Here is an 18,370-nt window from a genome sequence, read left to right as displayed (position 1 = left end):
ACATTCAATTCATTTATCATTACCGTTATATGGAGTTTAATAGTCTTTGAACTCTTCAACGAAAAAAAAAATCTTGAATGTATGTTTTATTGAATTTTATAGAATCCAATTCATTGTAGAAAATTTTTAGTAAATCATATGAAGAATAGAACAATGATGTCACAATTTATTTAAGTCTAGCGAGTTGAATACATTAATGTGAATATATGAAAAGTTGTGATATATAAGTTGTTTATTGTTAAAAAAATTTCAGAATTGACATATGCAAAGCAATGAACACTGTTAATGAATAATATACAAGCTTCCAATGCATGAAGTACAAACAAGCCTACTTGGAAACCATAAACATGGACCTTAGTGTAGTGTAAAACACCTGCATCAAAAGTAGTCCATGACGATGATGTTACACCATCGTGACATGGGCCACCCATGTGTGAAAAATGTGATCAAAAGTTGTTCCTTTTTCAATCACCCTAATCCTCATCCTCAAATCAATCATCCAATCAATTTCACTTTCCATTTCTATTTCTCATGCATGGTAAACCCTTTTTCTGTTTCAATGCTAAAAACACCAAACCAATACTTGCACCTTCTGCAACACAAGTTGTATCCTATGAAAACGCCAAACCTATATACACCTTTTGCCACAACGTACTTGTATCCCTATGCATCAAAAGTTGTACCTTGCTTACAAATTTCGTATTGGAGTTTGTACCTTTTACTTAAATAAACCAAACAATCCAATTCACTTTCCGTAAAGCCTTTTTAACAATACCATGTATATCAAACTTGTACCTTATGCATTACTGACTTGTATCTTATGAATCAATATTTGCATCTTTTAACCTATGCATTCAAAGTTATACCTATATATAAAAGAAAAGGCCCAACCTTCAAGAACTACCTTTTCCCCCTTTCGAGACATGGGGCAACAAAACAAGATCTTTGCACTGGCCCTCCCTCTACATTGATTTGTACATCAAGCAATAAAAGATGGACATTAGTACTAAAAAAAGGTCAAAACTTCAATCTCTCTCACTATCTTTTATAATCCACCCAATTGCATGGAAAAAAGGTCAAACCCCATATGATAGTAACAAGAAAAAAAAAAAGACGATAAACATAAAAGTTGCGAAAGAAAGAATCACATATTATAGGCGCGTCTTAACTTAAATCTTTATGTCATAATAAATAAAACCAAACCCATCACCCCCAATCATCCCCCCACAATTACAAACTTATACCCAAAAAAAAAAAACCATTTCTCCTTATGTACATCACCCCCAAAAATTACACAAGGAAAAACATTTAAAACAAAAACAAAATCAACCATCCTAACCCCCTTATCTTTCACCATTTATACCCTCTCCACCCCCAATCTTAAACATACCCCCATTTTTATTTATTGCTTTACATAAAAAAGCACGAAAATATCAACACCCAAAATCGTGCTTCCTTCCTTCCTTCCTTCCTACCCCCCTCGAAAAACAAAATGTCAACACTTTTGACTTTACCTTGGTTTGGGCTGTGAATGCGATGATGCAAATGACCAAACAGGACGAACCACTCTTTGACCCTGACCCGAACCAAGGCTGCTGCCCAAAAGAGAAGCTTGAGATCGAGTCAACATCTCAAGCATTGATGGGGTTTGATACGCTTGAACCAGGCTCGAGCCATCTGTCGAGTCACCACGAGCCGTGGCTCGTTGCCATGAGTGTGAGCTTAGCCCTGACAATATGTAAGCCCTTCCGGATGCTTCATACATGTGTCTGCTCGCCATTCGTTCCTGCATTTCCTTGAGCTCAGCATCCAGACCCATACACAGCCGGTCACCCGACTTACCCGACACCGTTTCAGACAGAACCCGCCTACACTTCTCAAGGGTACAAATGGCATTTGACAAATCACCTTCTTCAGCTGCAGCTCGAGCTTGTACCATGGCTTCAGCCGCTTGTAACCTATTCTTTTGTCTATCAACTTCAATGGATACCACCGCCTGTTCACCAACCTTTTCGGTTCTTTCAATCCTGACATCTTCGCTCTCTAAGTTGACTGTCTCTTTGGTCAACGGATCCGTGTAATGGCATCCAACTTTCAACAAACAAGTCTCGTTTAAAGTCAACTCTGTCGGGATGTTGACCGAAACAAGAAAATCACGTTCTTCATCAGCGTATAAATCCCCGACATCAATACATCCAGATTTCCCATCTGCCATTAACTCATTCTTGTAGCTTCCAGCTTTTAAAGATCCGAGAACAACATTAGGGTTCACACTTTCAATTGTCACTTTTGCACCTTTCACCACAACACTCAAAAGTCCACCAATACATTGTGCAAAAGCATCTTGAATCACACCTTCCGTTTCAATAAACGAAAATGTCCCACCGGAAATCTCTGAGATCGAGTGCATCGAAGAAGCATCGTGATCCGTTCCAAACCCAAAAGCATGGACCGGAATCTTGATTCCGGAGTTTTCAATAGACCTCGGAACAAGTAATTCATAGGTCAATTGGTTTTTCCGGCCACCAGAATTGGAATTTCCGTTTACAGTATAAGTGTCTTGTCCATCCGATAACAGGATTATACTCGCAACCGGGTTGTTCTCCCTTCGATCTTCCATAACTTTCGCCCCTTTTCTTAAACCTTCAGCAATATTGGTCCCGCCATTAGCCACCAATGAGTTGACCGCTTGGAGAGCCTGTTGCTTCCCGGAATCCGACATTTTCCGGAGGGGAAAGAGGCGGCGGGCAGAGGAGGAGAAAGCAATCACCGCCAGTCTATCGGCGGGCCCGAGATTCTGTATCACAAAACCCATGGCCCGTTTCAGAAGAGCAAGCTTTGTGCCCGCCATGCTACCACTGATGTCAAGAACAGTGACAAGATCAACCGGGGCCCGTGGAGTCTGGTTAACTTGACTAAAGGTGGGACCTTGACTTTGACCTTGGTTTGTGTTACTTGATTTAACCCCGGAAACAGAAGCTGGAGCTTTGAGATGGATCAACACTGTGAAATCATCAACGGAAGTAAACTGAGGAACTGATGGGACCTCAGTGTATGTTTTGACTGATACCCTTTTTAACAAAGACTTGTCTGAATCTGAACAGGTTTTATTTGAATATTTAAGGTTTAACGGTTCATCATCATTAAAAACGGGTGGTTCGGGACCCGGGAAAATCGGGGAGGTGGCGGTGACGTGGCGGGGGCTGTTTGGGCGGAGTAAGGTCATCACTGGATTGTCTTGTGACCAATTTACAGGGTTTATTCTTGTTCTTCCTAATTGAGGGCCGGAATTTGTGGGACCCAGTAATGGAACTGCTTTCCATTTTGCTCTGCAAACAGGGCAAATGTGATTCCCGTGTTTCACATTTGAAGCAATACACTGGAAATGGAATGAATGTGAACATTCTGCTGTGAAAATGGCTTGTCCTTCTCCACGTTTCATTGAAGCTAAACATATTGTGCATGTTTTCTGTCATAAAACAGCATATGTATACTATTAGTGAATCAAAATAAAATGAGAATCAGATAATTACCAAAAATAGAAATGACCTTTGAACACTTTTAACCTTCTTGAAAACTGTAAACAGCTTGAGATAATTATCCTTTTGAATTTCAAAAATTTAATCACAAAACTAAACAATTTCATACCAATTTCGACATCAAAAAGCATTTTGTTTGACTTTTAAAAGTCAAAACAAGACTCAGTGTAGCAGCTACAAGACAATATGCAAGACAACAAAGAGGAACACAAACAACAACTACAACCCAAAACCAAGAAAAAAAGTGCATTATAAGATGTCAAAGAAGACAGATGTGTTTGGTTGTCTTTGGATTTTCTTTCATCTTTCTTGACGCATGTATTTGATTACAAGGTTTATGAGACCCAGAAGCTGATAGTCAACAAATGAGGCCAACCACAAGTCTAAATATTTACTTTTTCATAAAGAGGAATCATATCATCATATAGTGAAAAGGAAATGTAAAGCAGGAATAGTTTGCTAAATTAGTTAATTTATTAAGCAAAAATCTTTTTAAGTGCCATGAGAGCGATTTGTAATCGAATCAGCATATCACAAGTTCATATTTGCAAAGTCGACATTAAATAATATAACAAAAAATAAAATCTTGGAAAGTTGGATAGCATCAAAAGAACCCATTACCATACAAATATGTTCCTCTTTAACTGGAGCATATCCCTCAAAAAATGCATTTTTTTTCGAATGTTCACACATAAAAATATTAAAAGCTTCACAAGAGTTCAATCAAGCATGATGCAATCAAATTCGAAAAATTAGGGTACTCTAATTTTTGTTTTATGGGTCCTTTTAAGGAGTCGTTTTTTATTATTTGCTGGTTTAAAACGAATATGGAACCCAAGGAACGAAAAACATATGAACGATCACAAGAAATTAAGGATTGATCTTCAAACTCACAAAGGGAATGGAGAAATTAGCGATATCGATATTTAAACCATGCCTTTTGAAAAAAAAAATCATGATATTCTCGTTTCCTGTGTATTAGTGCTCCACTGTAGATTTTTTTAGAGGAATAAAGCAAAATTCAACAAGGAAAGCTTAGAGTTTAAAGCAATGGAAGCACAAGATCTAACCCAGAAAATTAAATTAAATTATTTTTTATCATTAGATTTCATTTTCACCTTTTTCCCCCTTGATTTTGGTCCTCTTTTGGAAGTTAATTTGACTTAATTTTATTCTCCTCTTTTTAATCAACAAACCAGAGAAAAAAACAAAAACTGCCACCAAGAAAAATAAAGGAAAAAACAGGATAATCAAATTTCTGATAGATAATAAACAAATCCAAGATTCGATGGTCAAATGTTTAACTATAAATTAAATTAATAAGCAATAAAATAAACCTTAGAAGATCTGTTGAAGCTTTTAGACAATCGTAAACTGGGAGACGCCGGTCGAGTAGCAGAGCCACTCATGCTCCACCCCGCAGGAGAGGGAGACAACAAGGCTGCATCGGAAAAACCATCGGAATGCGGCGGAGAATCGTCTGCATCAGCCGTGGGCACATAAACACATAAATTAGACGCCAAAGCCATCTTCACTTTCCTCCATTTACTTCCCATTCTCTCACCCAAAAAACCTTCAGGAAAACAGATCTCGATGTGGGTATTATGCAAAAGGAGATGAATCGGACAATGGGATGTGAGTTTTGAAGAATAATTGAAGAGAGTAGATGGCTGGCACGAATACCGAGGAGGGTTTTTAGAGAGAGAAATAAGCGAACGGAAGGGATGAAGGAAGAAAGATGGGGGTTTCTACAGTTAATGATGATGGGTAGGTTGTAGATTCAGCGTTTACTCTTGCTACTGGCGGCCATTAATTGAACTTCCGTGGAGTAGAGAGAGAGATGAACGCTCTTCTCTTTCTCTTTCTTTTTCTGGTTTCTTTTTTGGAGGAGCTTGTTGACCTTTGATGAGTTTTTTGGTTTTGTATCTCAGAGAGAGAGGAGTCTAGTCACTGGTGAGTGCTGCGGCTGTTTACTTTTATACTCTCAAGCGGTCTACATTTATATGATATTTATAAATTTAAAATAATAAATAATAAATAATTAAAAAAAAAAAAAAAACAATAATTTTTATTTTTAACGGGATGCATTAAACAATTAGGGAGACTTTAGAATAAAAGCAAAGTACAAAATTATAAATTACAAATTACAAGTATTAAAATGAGAAATACATCCGTCAAACCAATTAATAAAATTGAACGATAATTTATGTTTGATTCATTTGTACGCCATCAACCGAATATCATCCGTCGCTTTAAAATGAGAGCATCTATTTCTATTGAACACCAAAGCATTGTGAGCCTTACAAATTATCCAAATCAAAAACTAAAATAAAGTCGATCTAAGTTTGTTCCTTTTCCTTTCTTTGAAACGAGACTTTTAAAATATAGACCAACTCCAATCCAATATGTTTCTGGAAATTAAATGCACTTCACCAATCCATACCATGTCATAAATCAATTCCAAATGACAATGGAAAACTCACATTTGAATATATATATATATATGTTAGAAATTAAGTTAATACCTCTCTTCACAAAATCAATAGCCACTCATAAGCCTATTTACTAACAATCTTCAAACTAAACAATTAGCTTTAATACGCACCCAACTTATCCATTTAAAACCATGAGCACGGCTCTTAAGCTCCAACTTATTCACCATTAGAAATCTTAACAAGCTAACTGAAAACAAACTTAAAACATTTGCCTTATAAAGTCATCTATCCGAAGTAGTGGACAAACAGGTACCCATCAGTATCGAAATTAAACATTTCAACTCTTTGGTCTCCATGCCTTTATGAGGTAGTCCATTCCAATTCCCCTAAAAGACAACCTCATTAACTCTCGTAAACCTCTCTGAAACCATGCAGTTTTTGTTTGTCTCAAACATGTATAATTTCAGAAAGACTCTTTAAAGGTATGATCATTACACTACTTGTCTTTCCAAAAGTGAGTAAGATTTCCACCCCTCATCTTCCTATAGAAATTATCATGAAGAGATAAATCTCATTCCTCAAGTTCCTTATTAATTTGATATATAGAAAGCCAAGTTCCCGCGATGCCACATTTCGCTAACGGTTCACCATCAATACAATTAATTTTATAAGTTATCTCAATACATGAGGAACAAAGGAAATTATCTTCAACTTTTAATCTCCACCACCATTTCGAAAGAAGAGTAATGTTCATCGATCTAAGACTCCCCAATCCAAAACCCCCAACGTCATAAGAAACCCAATGCATTTTCCTCTTATTCTCTAATGGGTCTTTGTTACATTGAACAACTCCAAGGTCGCTAATGAAGTTTCTGATCCATGTAGCTTTCGTGGACGCTTCACTTGAAGCTATATATTCAGACTCACATGTAGAGTCTGCCATTGTTTCCTGTTTGAAACTTTTCCATGTCACCGCACCTCCATTCAATGCGAATACCCATCCAGTATGTGACTTTGAATCATCTTTATCTATTTAGAAACTTGTGTCACTATACCACTTAACAACAAGCTCTTGGTCTCCACCATAAACTAGTAACCATGTCTTTTGTATTTCTCAAATACTTTTGAAGGTTCTTGATAGTCATTCAATGACTTAGTCCCCGATTTTTCTAATATCAACTCACCATATTTAGGGTATATGACACATCAATATGAGTACATGTCATAACATACATGATCGATACTATAGTCGAAGCATATGGGACTCGAATCATTATCTAATGTTCATCAATAGAACTAGGACATTGAGTCTTACTCAATTTCATGCTATGATGCATTGGAACGATGTCTTTCTTGGAATTTTTCATATTGAATCTTTTCAACACTTTATCCATACATGTACTATGAATAAGTCTTATTAAACGTTTTGATATATCCTGGTAGATACTTATACCAAGTATGTATGTTGTTTCCTCTAAGTCTTTCATAGCGAAACGTTTCACGAGCCAAGTTTTTACATTTTCCATCTCAGGAACATTGTTTTCTATGAGTGTATGTCGTCAACATACAACGCTATAAAGACAATGATACTCCCATTAACTCTGACATATACACAGGACTCTTACAGACTTCTAGTAAAACTATATGCTTTGACTTTCTCATGGAAGCACAAATTCCAACTTCGCAATGCTTGTTTAAGTCCATAAATGGATCTTTCAATCTTACACATTCTATTTGGATACTTGGCATGTTCAAACCCTTAAGGTTGTGTCATTTATACATCCTTTAAAAGTTTATCATCAAGTAAAGTTCTTTTAAAATCCATTTTTCATATCTCATAATCATGATAGGCAACTATGACAAGAAGTATCATAATAGACTTTATCTTGGCTACTGGTGAGAAAGTTTCATTATAATCAATTCCTTAAGTATAAGTGAAACCTTTTGCCACTAGTATAGCCTTAAATGTATGTACATTCCCATCAATGTCGGTCTTTTTTTTTAAGACCCATTTGTAACTTATTGTGTTAAGACCATGTAACAGATCAATCAAATTCCAAACTTTGTTGTCCATCATGGACTAGATTTCGTTGTCTATAGCCTCTTTCCATTTGGTAGCCTCAGGGCTCATTATCGGTTCCTTGTAGGTAGCTGGTTCTTCCAGATTAACCAATGTCCTAGCACTGATCATCGTTTCTCCTTCTACAGTTATATGGAAAACATAAAATTCGGTGGGTTGGATAACCCTACTGGATCTGTGAAGAGGTAAGGAAATGTCATTTGGTTCAACATGTTTATCAACCTCTGAATGAAACCAAGTGTTAGCTATAAGTTCACTATCGTTCGGCTCTTGTAATCCCTAAGGTCATTTTGACTACCACTAACTCCTTGAGATATAAGTTCCCTCTCAAGGAATACACCTTTTTGAGCTACAAACACCACGTTTTTACTAGGTCTACAAAACAAATATCCAAAGGATTTTGTGGATAGTCAAGAAAAACGACACTTCTCATATTTGGATTCAAGTTTATATTGGGTTTCGTGTTGAAGGAAAGCCTCACAACCCTAGACATTGATGTGATTAAGCGATGAAACTTTTCTAGTCCGCATCTCATGAATTGTCTTTGAAACCTTCTTAGTTTGAACAAAGTTTAAGATGTGAGTTGATGTTTCAATTATATAATCCCAAAACGTAATTAACAAGGTTTGATTTCTCCTTTCAGAAACACCATTTAGTTGTAGCGTTCTTAGAAAAGCTAATTGTGAAACTATTCCACAATTTCTAAGATGATCATCGAACTCAATACTAAGGTATCCCCCCCCTAATCGGATCGGGAAACCATTATCTTCCTGCCTAATTGATTTTCTACTTCGTTTTGATACTCTTTAAACTTTTCAAAAGTATCTAACTTTCGTTTAATCAAATAAACATAGCCATATCTACCGAAATCATCAATCAACATGATGTACTAGTGTTTTCCATCTCTTGTGCCGAGTTTTAAGGGTCCACACATATTTCTGTGTATGGGGTCCAACAATCCTTCACCTATCTGACAAATTTTCTGTGAATTGTGACTTGGTACAAACAAAATTCATATACATCATCAGATTTGAGGTCTAGTGACTCCAGCATTCCTTCATACTAGAGCTTAGCGATACGTTTCTTATGTATATGGCCAAGGCGACAATTCCACAAGCATGATTTGTCTAGGTTATTATAAGAATAAATATTTAAGTTAACACTGTTATTATTAGGAACACACACAACACTTTCAAACATACCATTATAAGGGGGAAGCTTTAAACATAAAATAACCATCTTTATAAACTAAAATATCACATTTTTCATTATCAAACAAAAAATGAAATCCTCATTTATATAACGCATGAAATGAAATAATATCCCTAGACATCTACGAAGAGTAACAACAATTGAATAAACTAATCAAAATTCCATTACTAAGCGTTAGCTTGAACTCTCTAACCATCGAGATAAGCGATGTATATATATATCCCACAGATAGATTAATTTCTACATGCCTAAGCTTCTTCTTGCTTTTAGTCCCTGCAATACCGAGAATATGTGAGTATCACAACCAACGTCAAGAACCCATGAGTTAGAAGTAGTAGTGTTATGAAGTTCGATCATATAAGTACCTAAACTAGATCCATTCGTTTGAACCTTTCCATCCTTCAGATCCTTCGATTACTTGGGGCAGCTTCGTTTCCAATTCCCATGGACGTCGTGGTAGAAACACATTGCCTCTTTTGGACCACTCACTGTTGGAAATGTTGTATCACCTTTTCCCATATTTCCACTTTTGGAAGCAACAACTTTTGTTTTCCACTTGGGGTGGGAACGTTTCTTTTTCTATCCACCACTATTTTGAATGGCGAGCACTTAGGATTGAGATGTAGCATGAACTTTCTTCATTCTGAATTCAACAATTTGGAGGATATTGTAGAGTTCTATCAGTGTCTTATCCACACTATCCAAATGATAACTCACAATGAAATTATCATAAGAACTTGGGAGAGAACCAAGCAAAAGATCCATTGCTAGGTTCTTACCAAAGACAACATCTAGGTTCTCAAGTTGGTCAATATAACTTATCATTTGTTGAACATGAGCACATACTGATCCACCTTCCTTGAGGTTTCATGATGTTAGGGCTTTGACAACTTTAAATTGTTCTTGCCATGTCCTTCGTTAAAACATTTCAGCAAATTACATGTTCATTTCATATACCCAAGTGTTCTCGAATGTCTTTTGAAGATCCGAGGACATGGTAGCAATCATGATGCAAGACACCTTATTCGAATCATCCAAGTGTTTGGCGTGAACAACTTTTTCTTCATCGGTAGAGTTTTCATCAATTTCCTAGAACTGGATCATCGAGCATGTATTCACAATTAGGAATACTCTATGTGATCCTTATATTTCTCATCTAATCGAGATAATTAGGTCTACCAATGAGCTTATCTCGATGTAGAATAGAAATAAGGGAGAACCTTGAGTTGGTGGGAGAGGAAGACTATTGATGCTCGACATCTAAAATAAGAGATAGATAGCTTAATTCGTTAAATTAAATCCTTAAATAATTACCCAATTTATATTAAGGCTATGACCAATATTTTTAATTCAATTTATGAAGAAGGATATCGTAATGATATCTCGAGTTTATTTTAGGTATGTAATGAATTTTTCCATTTTTAATCTCTATGAAATTCTCAGATCTTTGAGATTCATTGAAACTATTCAATGACGTGTTAATTTCGTATTTACACGTCCTCTATTTGTGTTAGGGACATCGTGGTCTCACAAATAAAATGGTGAATCAACCATGAAATAACGCATGACACTCGATTATGACATCGTTCTCTAATTGATGTGTCAATTAACCACACACACTCCATCAACAAACCATGACCACAAGTGTCACATCATTTTTGTACTTACGTCACAAATTTACATGTCGGTTAACCACACACGCTCCCAAAATTGACGGTAACGAATGTGTCCCACCCCCAACCGAGGCAGCGGAAACATGCCAGGTTGTGTGACTTAGTTCACGGATCACGGGTAAATTAAATATATAGCCCAAGTACAATAGTAAACAAAACAACAATTATATTCCATCTTGATGTTTGAATACAAGGTTCTTACAGATAATAGTATAATACGTAAATTGCCTTAAACATGTAGGCATACATAACAAAAACTAGGTTGCCTAAAATCCATGACTCTTCTGTCATCTGAAATGCTTGATAACTGATTCCCTAAGAATACATGTAGTTTTGAGGGTCAACACAGTATTGGTGAAAGTTACAGGTTTTCTGCTAGAGCAGTAATGATACTTCTAAAAAGTCTAAAAAGTATTTTTCCATGTAAGTAAAACCATACTTAAAAATGTTTTGTAGTGAGAGAAACAATAATTAGATCTATACTTAAAATTGTTTTGTAGTGAGAGAAACCATAAGAAAATCTATACTTAAAACGTTTTGTAGAAAGAGAAACCAAATCCATGGTTTGTAGATAGGAAGAGAGAGAGAGAGAGAGAGAGAGAGAGAGAGAGAGAGAGACCTGGTTAATGTTTATAGTGAGTCCTATAACCGAGCTATTTGACTGAAGCACCCCCTACAACACTTCATTGGACGCTGTAGTGACGATTGTAGATAATAATCACCTACTTCAATTGATCAGTCGAGGATGTAGCTAGCAACCGCAGGTGGGGATGTCAACCTTATATAAATATATACACACGTATCTTGCTCTGAGGATTAACGGTTATAGTAGAGTGGTTATGCTAGTTTTTAGATTGAGCTAATGAATAGTGTCTCACTATAAAGCCATTAACCAATGTATACGAATAACTTTCATCTCTAACTTATGTGTGAACAAGTCACTAGGCATAAAGAATTATGTTAGATAAAGTTTATAAAAGTCGAGTATGTTTGATAAGTTAAATTGTACAATACTCGCTTAAATGAGTGATAATTCTCATAGGTACATGCCCAAGTTCAAGTTATAATATATATATATATATATATATATATATATATATATATATATATATATATATATATATATATACACACACACACTATATATTATGACCCATGTTAAACATGGGGAACATAAATTAAATACATATCTCATTATTAGGTGGTTTTGTCTTAGGTTGAATTTTAATAAAAAATGTTAGTTATATTCATTTTTAGAGTTTTTGAACCAAACTATTTGATAAAAATATTTAATATTTATATTAGAGCGATTTGGTTTTTTAATACAGTAATTTTTAACATAAATAAACTATGTGATATTTGTTTTATCACAACATAATGCGACTTCTTAATTAAAACATGTTGTGTAGTAGTTTTATGAATTGACTTTGTTCGGTGTACCAACCTCCATGGAGGCTCATATGGCTCTTTTCATATTGGCCCTATAAAAACAAAAGCAACAATAAGTTGTTACATGTACCAGCAACATTAAATTCTATGAAGAAATTCGATAAACATTACAAATAAAGTGAATTGTCATAACCATAAACATCAAATTCAGACATTGCAATTTGGTCGATTTCAGAGTATTTTTTCCTTATAAAAATTAAAATATGATTTTTTTAGGCTACACCCAATCACATATACATATCTTCTGATCAAATAAATTATTACAAAAAAAAAAAAAAAAAAAAAAAAAAAAAAAAAACATGTTATGAACAAAAATATAATATTAGTTTCATAATTTGCTAAAGGTTAACACTAATAAATAATAATGAACTTTCACAAATCTTGCATTTTGGTCACTAGCTACATCCAACTAACAAATGAAATTCGGTTTAGAGGATTGATTCAAGAAGTGCATCCATGACTTCTTGTAGTTGAATTTTGAGAAATGTTAAGACCTACTGAGATATGAAGGAATGGTTTGTGAGGCTACGGTTGGTTTCTATATGGCAATACTAATTCAAAATCGTTAGCACATATCGTTCCTACATGCTTCAATTATCAAATTTAGATCAAACTTGTCAAAATCAAATTATTAAAAAAAATAGATATTTAGCCTAACAAACAAACAACATATTTTTCATTGAAATAAATATCATAAATTTACAATTTACACTTTATATATTATTCTTAAATTATATATTGCTTTTTCATCTTTAATGGTCGCTAACACCTCTTTCTGCTTTATTGTTGTGACACGCATCTATATCGAAAATAAGAGAAAGGACTACAGAGAAGAGTGTTAACAAAGTGATACTTCATTGAAAACGCAACAAAATTCTTCATAAAGTCGCTAGGATTCTTCTATAGACCGTTAGAAAGTCTATATAGTGACAACCGGTGTGGCATCCATGAGAACGCATCACTTAAAATAACAGTTTTGATTAATGTAAGTGAAAAAATCATTTAGAATGCTTACTAGTTGTGATTGTTTCCACTTGGATGTGAACATTAACATTCTTGTAGTGAAATAGAGCTTTAAATGAACCGTACATAGCCAAATCAACAAACATAAAAACACAAAAAGAAGCCTAACTTGGCATATAACCAAATTTCCAACAAATTCAAAATTTTAAGGTTTTGTTGAACAATTTTTTCAGTTTATCAAAATTTTATTTTATTACAACCTTATATGAGTAATCAAGAATCTAAATCAAGTGAAAGAAGTAATTGTTCATTTAAATCCAGTAAAAAAATTACAATATTGTGAAATTGCATATAATTTACATGGTTGCTTATTGTCTTGGAGGTACCCGACCACTTGGATATGTACTATTATTTGATTAGTTAGTGCATAAATTACATTATAGAATATGAAATTTAACTATTGTTCAAATTCATTTACACTTGATTTAACAATAGAAAATGGAAAAATTTATAATCATAAAAATATGCTCATTTAAACAAATTTGTTATCAAAATTAATAGAAAACTGGGTTTCTTGAAGAAACAAATCAAATACACAAAAACGAATAAAAAACAAAGAACATTTTAAGATCATGTCAGAGAGATATGACCAATAAGATCTTTTTGGCACTTTTTAATATAGACATGGTTAATCTTTTCTGATCTTCACGATGATAAGTACAAGTGAGTAGAGAAAACAAATTTATAATTATAAAAATATGTTTAATTCAAAAATTTGTTATTAAAGTTAATGGAAAGTATTTTTGTCGAAATAATCAATTATTAAGTATGTAGGATATTACCAGTAAGGGATTTTGAGTTTTGCATCATCCTCAGGCTTCAATAAAAATATCAACTAATATTCATCACTTTCAAGTAAAAATCTATGTAATTTAAACTTAATTATAGTAAATCTAATCAATAACATAGAAAAATGTAAGGTTAAGAATAATTACATAAAGTTATTCAGTTAGATAATTGGAAATCGAGCAATTGTAATTTAATATGTATGAGACCGATTATTTTTGGAAGTATTTACTATATTAATAAGAATTAAATACAAGGTGACTGTTTTGGACTTGATGAATTTTGGTACCATCGATGTACACTGAGAAAGAAATAAGAATAATAAAGAAGATATATCATGTTGATTTGCAAACATATAGGATGGTCAGTGTATAAGTCATGGCTTTAAATTTGGTGAGGATTTGAATTTTATTTTAGGGATGACAGAAATTGGTGAAGGTTTGAGGGGAAACATTGATGGACAATGTGTTTGACCAAACATTGATCAAGATGACGTAAACAATTTGATCTAAGCGTGAAAAATGATAAGTGAAACACAATCAAAAATATTTATTGCTATAGATGATGAAATAAAGTTTCTCTTTTAGACATAGAATTCAATCTTCTACTTTGTAAATGTAAATGTCTTACACTTGGGTTGTGGTGACTTAGTAAGACATGTGCAAGATATGGTGGATAACCTATTGACCCATGTCCAAATCCTGACACTACTCAACCTCTATGGTCATGGATGTTTGCCTGCAGTGACTCCAAGGCATGATGCATAGCCTCATGTTCGCAGCAGGGGATTAGTCTTTGTGCGAAAGTTGGCCCGGAAAACATCGTTAGGGAAGTTCCCTTTCCAAAAAATGTAAACGTCTTAGTCTTTGCCTCTCTATAGCGTCGTTGTAATGGGATTTCTTATTAAATCGGTAAAATTGTGGATATCATTAATATCTAAAAAATAATAGTAATATTTCAATGGTAAATTTTTACTAATAAATTTATCAATAAATTCACAAGGAACTATAAATAATTGTTTTAGAACGATTAAAAGATTTATAAAAGTTTATAATTTCATAAAAAGTTGTAGTTTGCTATTTATATTTAAGTTGTAATGAATAACATTGTAACAATGCTGTCAAATTCACATTCAAATGGAATAATAGAGTAAAAAATGATTAAAATTCTAAATTCATATGAGTTTAAGCCCAAAAGACAAATAGATGAATACATTTCATAAAACCCGAAATGTATTTAAATGATCAAAATTCTTTATCCTGTTTTTGGTCCGTTCCATTAAGTTTATCATCATGCATTAAAACGACTTTTATGGCTTTCTCTTGACAAACATAGGTCAACACATTAAAAAATCGATATAAAGGGTAAAATTTTGTTTTTGTAACTAAATGAATGAAACTAATATGCTTAAAGTAGATTGATTAATTTTTTTCACGACCTCCCAACAAGAACACGGTAATAACAAATAATAATAACATAGTAAATGCAAGAAATTGAAGAAGAATAAGGAGAACAAAGTAAAGTAAGAGCTTGGAAAAAAGAATTGGAGAAGAAGATTGTTTAAGAAGAACACTGTAAATTATAGGACTCAATCCAAAATCGTAACAATAACTACCTCAGTGTAATCGTATATATAGGGTGTTTTTGAATTAGGAAATCATTATCTTAAAAAAATGGGATCCTAAGATATCATCTTGAAGATTTTCGGCTATTCATCTGAAAAAAAAAAGATATCAGCTATATTAATTTAAAACTTCAAATTAATTGGCTTTCTTATTTAATCAATTTTAATATTCAAACAATTATCTCAAACTGATTCATTTTATATGGGATATACTGGGAGATAAATTATGAATAACATCGACTTTAATTTTGACTCTTAAATATTTTGCTGATTTAATGAGATTAGATTAGATTTTTATAGGTTAATAACTTAATTATGGATATGCTTGTTTAATGAGTTTTTTAAAAAATAAATAAATAATAAATAAAATATAAACGGTTTTGAATTTGAAAATCAAAAGTTATACATAAGGGAGTTAAATTAATAACAACACTAATTAGAGAAACTGATATCATTTATATAAATAGAATGATATGTTTCAATTGATAAAATAATTACTGAATTTAAGGATTGTATAGTTATTATAGATTCTATAATTAAATGTAATTGTGTTTGAATTTTATTTGGGGAAGATGATGTAGCAATTTGATATAAGGGTGGAAAACATATGATTAAAACACAATCAAGGGCCTTGATTGCTTCGTTGGTGAATTAAAGGTTCTCTTTTAATTATATATATATATATATATATATATATATATATATATATGTGTGTGTGTGTGTGTGTTTTTGTGTGTGTCTATATGTGTATTTAAACATATATATACACATGCATGATGTAAGTTGAAATACTTTAAAGGTGGTGAACTTTTATGACAAGTGAATTATGACACACTTTCTCCACATAAAATCATAGCATATTTGTAGTAAGTGGCATGTGTTCATTTGACTAGTTGTAACATGTTAAACTACATAGCATATGTAAAAATAAATTTTGAAAATTAGTTTATGTGTACATAACATATTACGTGTCATAATAACATTTTATAAACTAAATGTAGTTATTTTCATATAAAATGATAACTTTGTTTATAGTATGTTTTTGTATAAACCAAGTATATGAGTACATGTATCCCCCCTAGCCCGAAATATATAAAACTATAAAAAGGGGTCGTAGCACACATTTTTGAAGCATGAACTCGAATTAGATAAGAAGATGATTTGTTCCGGGAAGCACCAAGATAAACACGAGCTAGCAATGATATGAATCGGGATTATTTTGGATTTAAAATAAACTCCACAAAACAACAATAAACTCAAGGCTAGTACATGGAGATCACCATAAAAAATGGGTGGAACAAAAGGTGGAAGGTGGTGGTCGTGGGCTATTCACGGTGGAAGTAGGTGCTCCGGAACCCTTGTTGCCTCGTTTTCTTCCTTGCTTCTATCGGTAGTGATCGTCACGAGAGGGAGGGGGAAGGGCAGTTGGTGGAAGGGGGTGTTGGCAGGTGTTTTCTCGACAAAACAGGAGCAAAAATGGTGGTTGGGTGGTGGTTTCCAATGGGGGAATTGTGGTCCTCGGTAGTATTTCTAAACCGAGAGAGAAAAGGAGAGAAATTGAGAGGGAACGAGAAGTGATGGTTGGTGAATGGTGTAATGAAATAGAGAGCCAAAAGCCTCTTTTTATAGTGTCTAGTAACAAGCGTGTATGTCATACGTTTTTTAGAAAGTCAAACACAAAATGCACCATTCATTGTACTTAGAAGTGAAAGGGTAACGGGCGTGTATGTCATGCGTTTTTAGAAAGTCAAACACAAAATGCACCATGCATTGTACTTAGAAGTGAAAGGGTAACGGGATGTAAGGGAAGGTATGAGCATGTAGGCAAGGGAAAGATTATAGCCTTGGCTGATTTCTTAATCATTCACGCAATCCTCGCAAGTAAATGGTGATGTCACACTCTCAAAAAGTCCCAAAAAGTCCTTCTAGTTTTGTGTGCCAAAATCCTGACACCTAATATTTTTTCCTAAAGTGGTGAATGATAGAGTCAAGTTCAAGGATTTCAAAAACCTGAACGGATTAATTTTTCAAGTGTAGAACTCCGAAAAATTGTATTTAAAGATTTGCTATTAATTGACCCAAAAAGTTTGATTTTTTGACTTTTGCAAATATTTCTGCTAAAAATATTTCGAGTATGAAATTAAATAGAGTAAATTTCACGAATGTCCATATGGTTTGGGGTAATTACATGCTTGGTCCCTAACTTATTTTTTTAACTCGGAAAGTCCATACTGTTTGTTTTTGTTACGCGCTTGGTCCTTACTGTTTGTTTTTGTTACACGCTTGGTCCCTGTTTTACCTAAAAATACTATTATTTAAATAGGAAAAAATGGTGGGGTAGGTAAGGTAGGGTGAGGGGTGAGGTTGGGGTGTGTTTATTTAAATAAATTAAAATATCAAGGGTAAAATAGTATTTTTAGGTAAGACAGGGATCAAGTGTGTAACAAAAAAAACAGTAGGGACCTTCCGAGTTATAAAAAAATAAGTTAGGGACCAAATGCATAAATTGCCCTAAACCATAGGGACCATTCATGTAATTAACTCAATTA

The 18,370-nt window shown here is 33.7% G+C and overlaps 1 protein-coding gene across 1 annotated transcript; it reads right to left on the bottom strand.

Moving 5' to 3' along the window:
- Window positions 1-1,129: 1,129 nt before the first annotated feature.
- Window positions 1,130-5,514, bottom strand: LOC145088331 (E3 ubiquitin-protein ligase WAV3-like). Its single transcript, XM_079026602.1, has 2 exons — window positions 4,877-5,514; window positions 1,130-3,469 (listed from the first exon to the last, which is right to left on the bottom strand). Exons 1-2 carry the CDS (start codon window positions 5,093-5,095, stop codon window positions 1,511-1,513), a joined length of 2,178 nt encoding a protein of 725 aa, XP_078882728.1. The 5' UTR covers window positions 5,096-5,514; the 3' UTR covers window positions 1,130-1,510.
- Window positions 5,515-18,370: the final 12,856 nt, after the last annotated feature.

This window comes from Lactuca serriola, chromosome 2 (genome assembly GCF_051521515.1).
Source record: "Lactuca serriola cultivar US96UC23 chromosome 2, Lser_US96UC23_V15, whole genome shotgun sequence".
NCBI classification, from domain to species: Eukaryota; Viridiplantae; Streptophyta; class Magnoliopsida; order Asterales; family Asteraceae; genus Lactuca; species Lactuca serriola.
The sequence above is the reverse complement of the archived record's forward strand: the minus strand, read 5'-3'. Positions and strand labels throughout refer to the sequence as shown.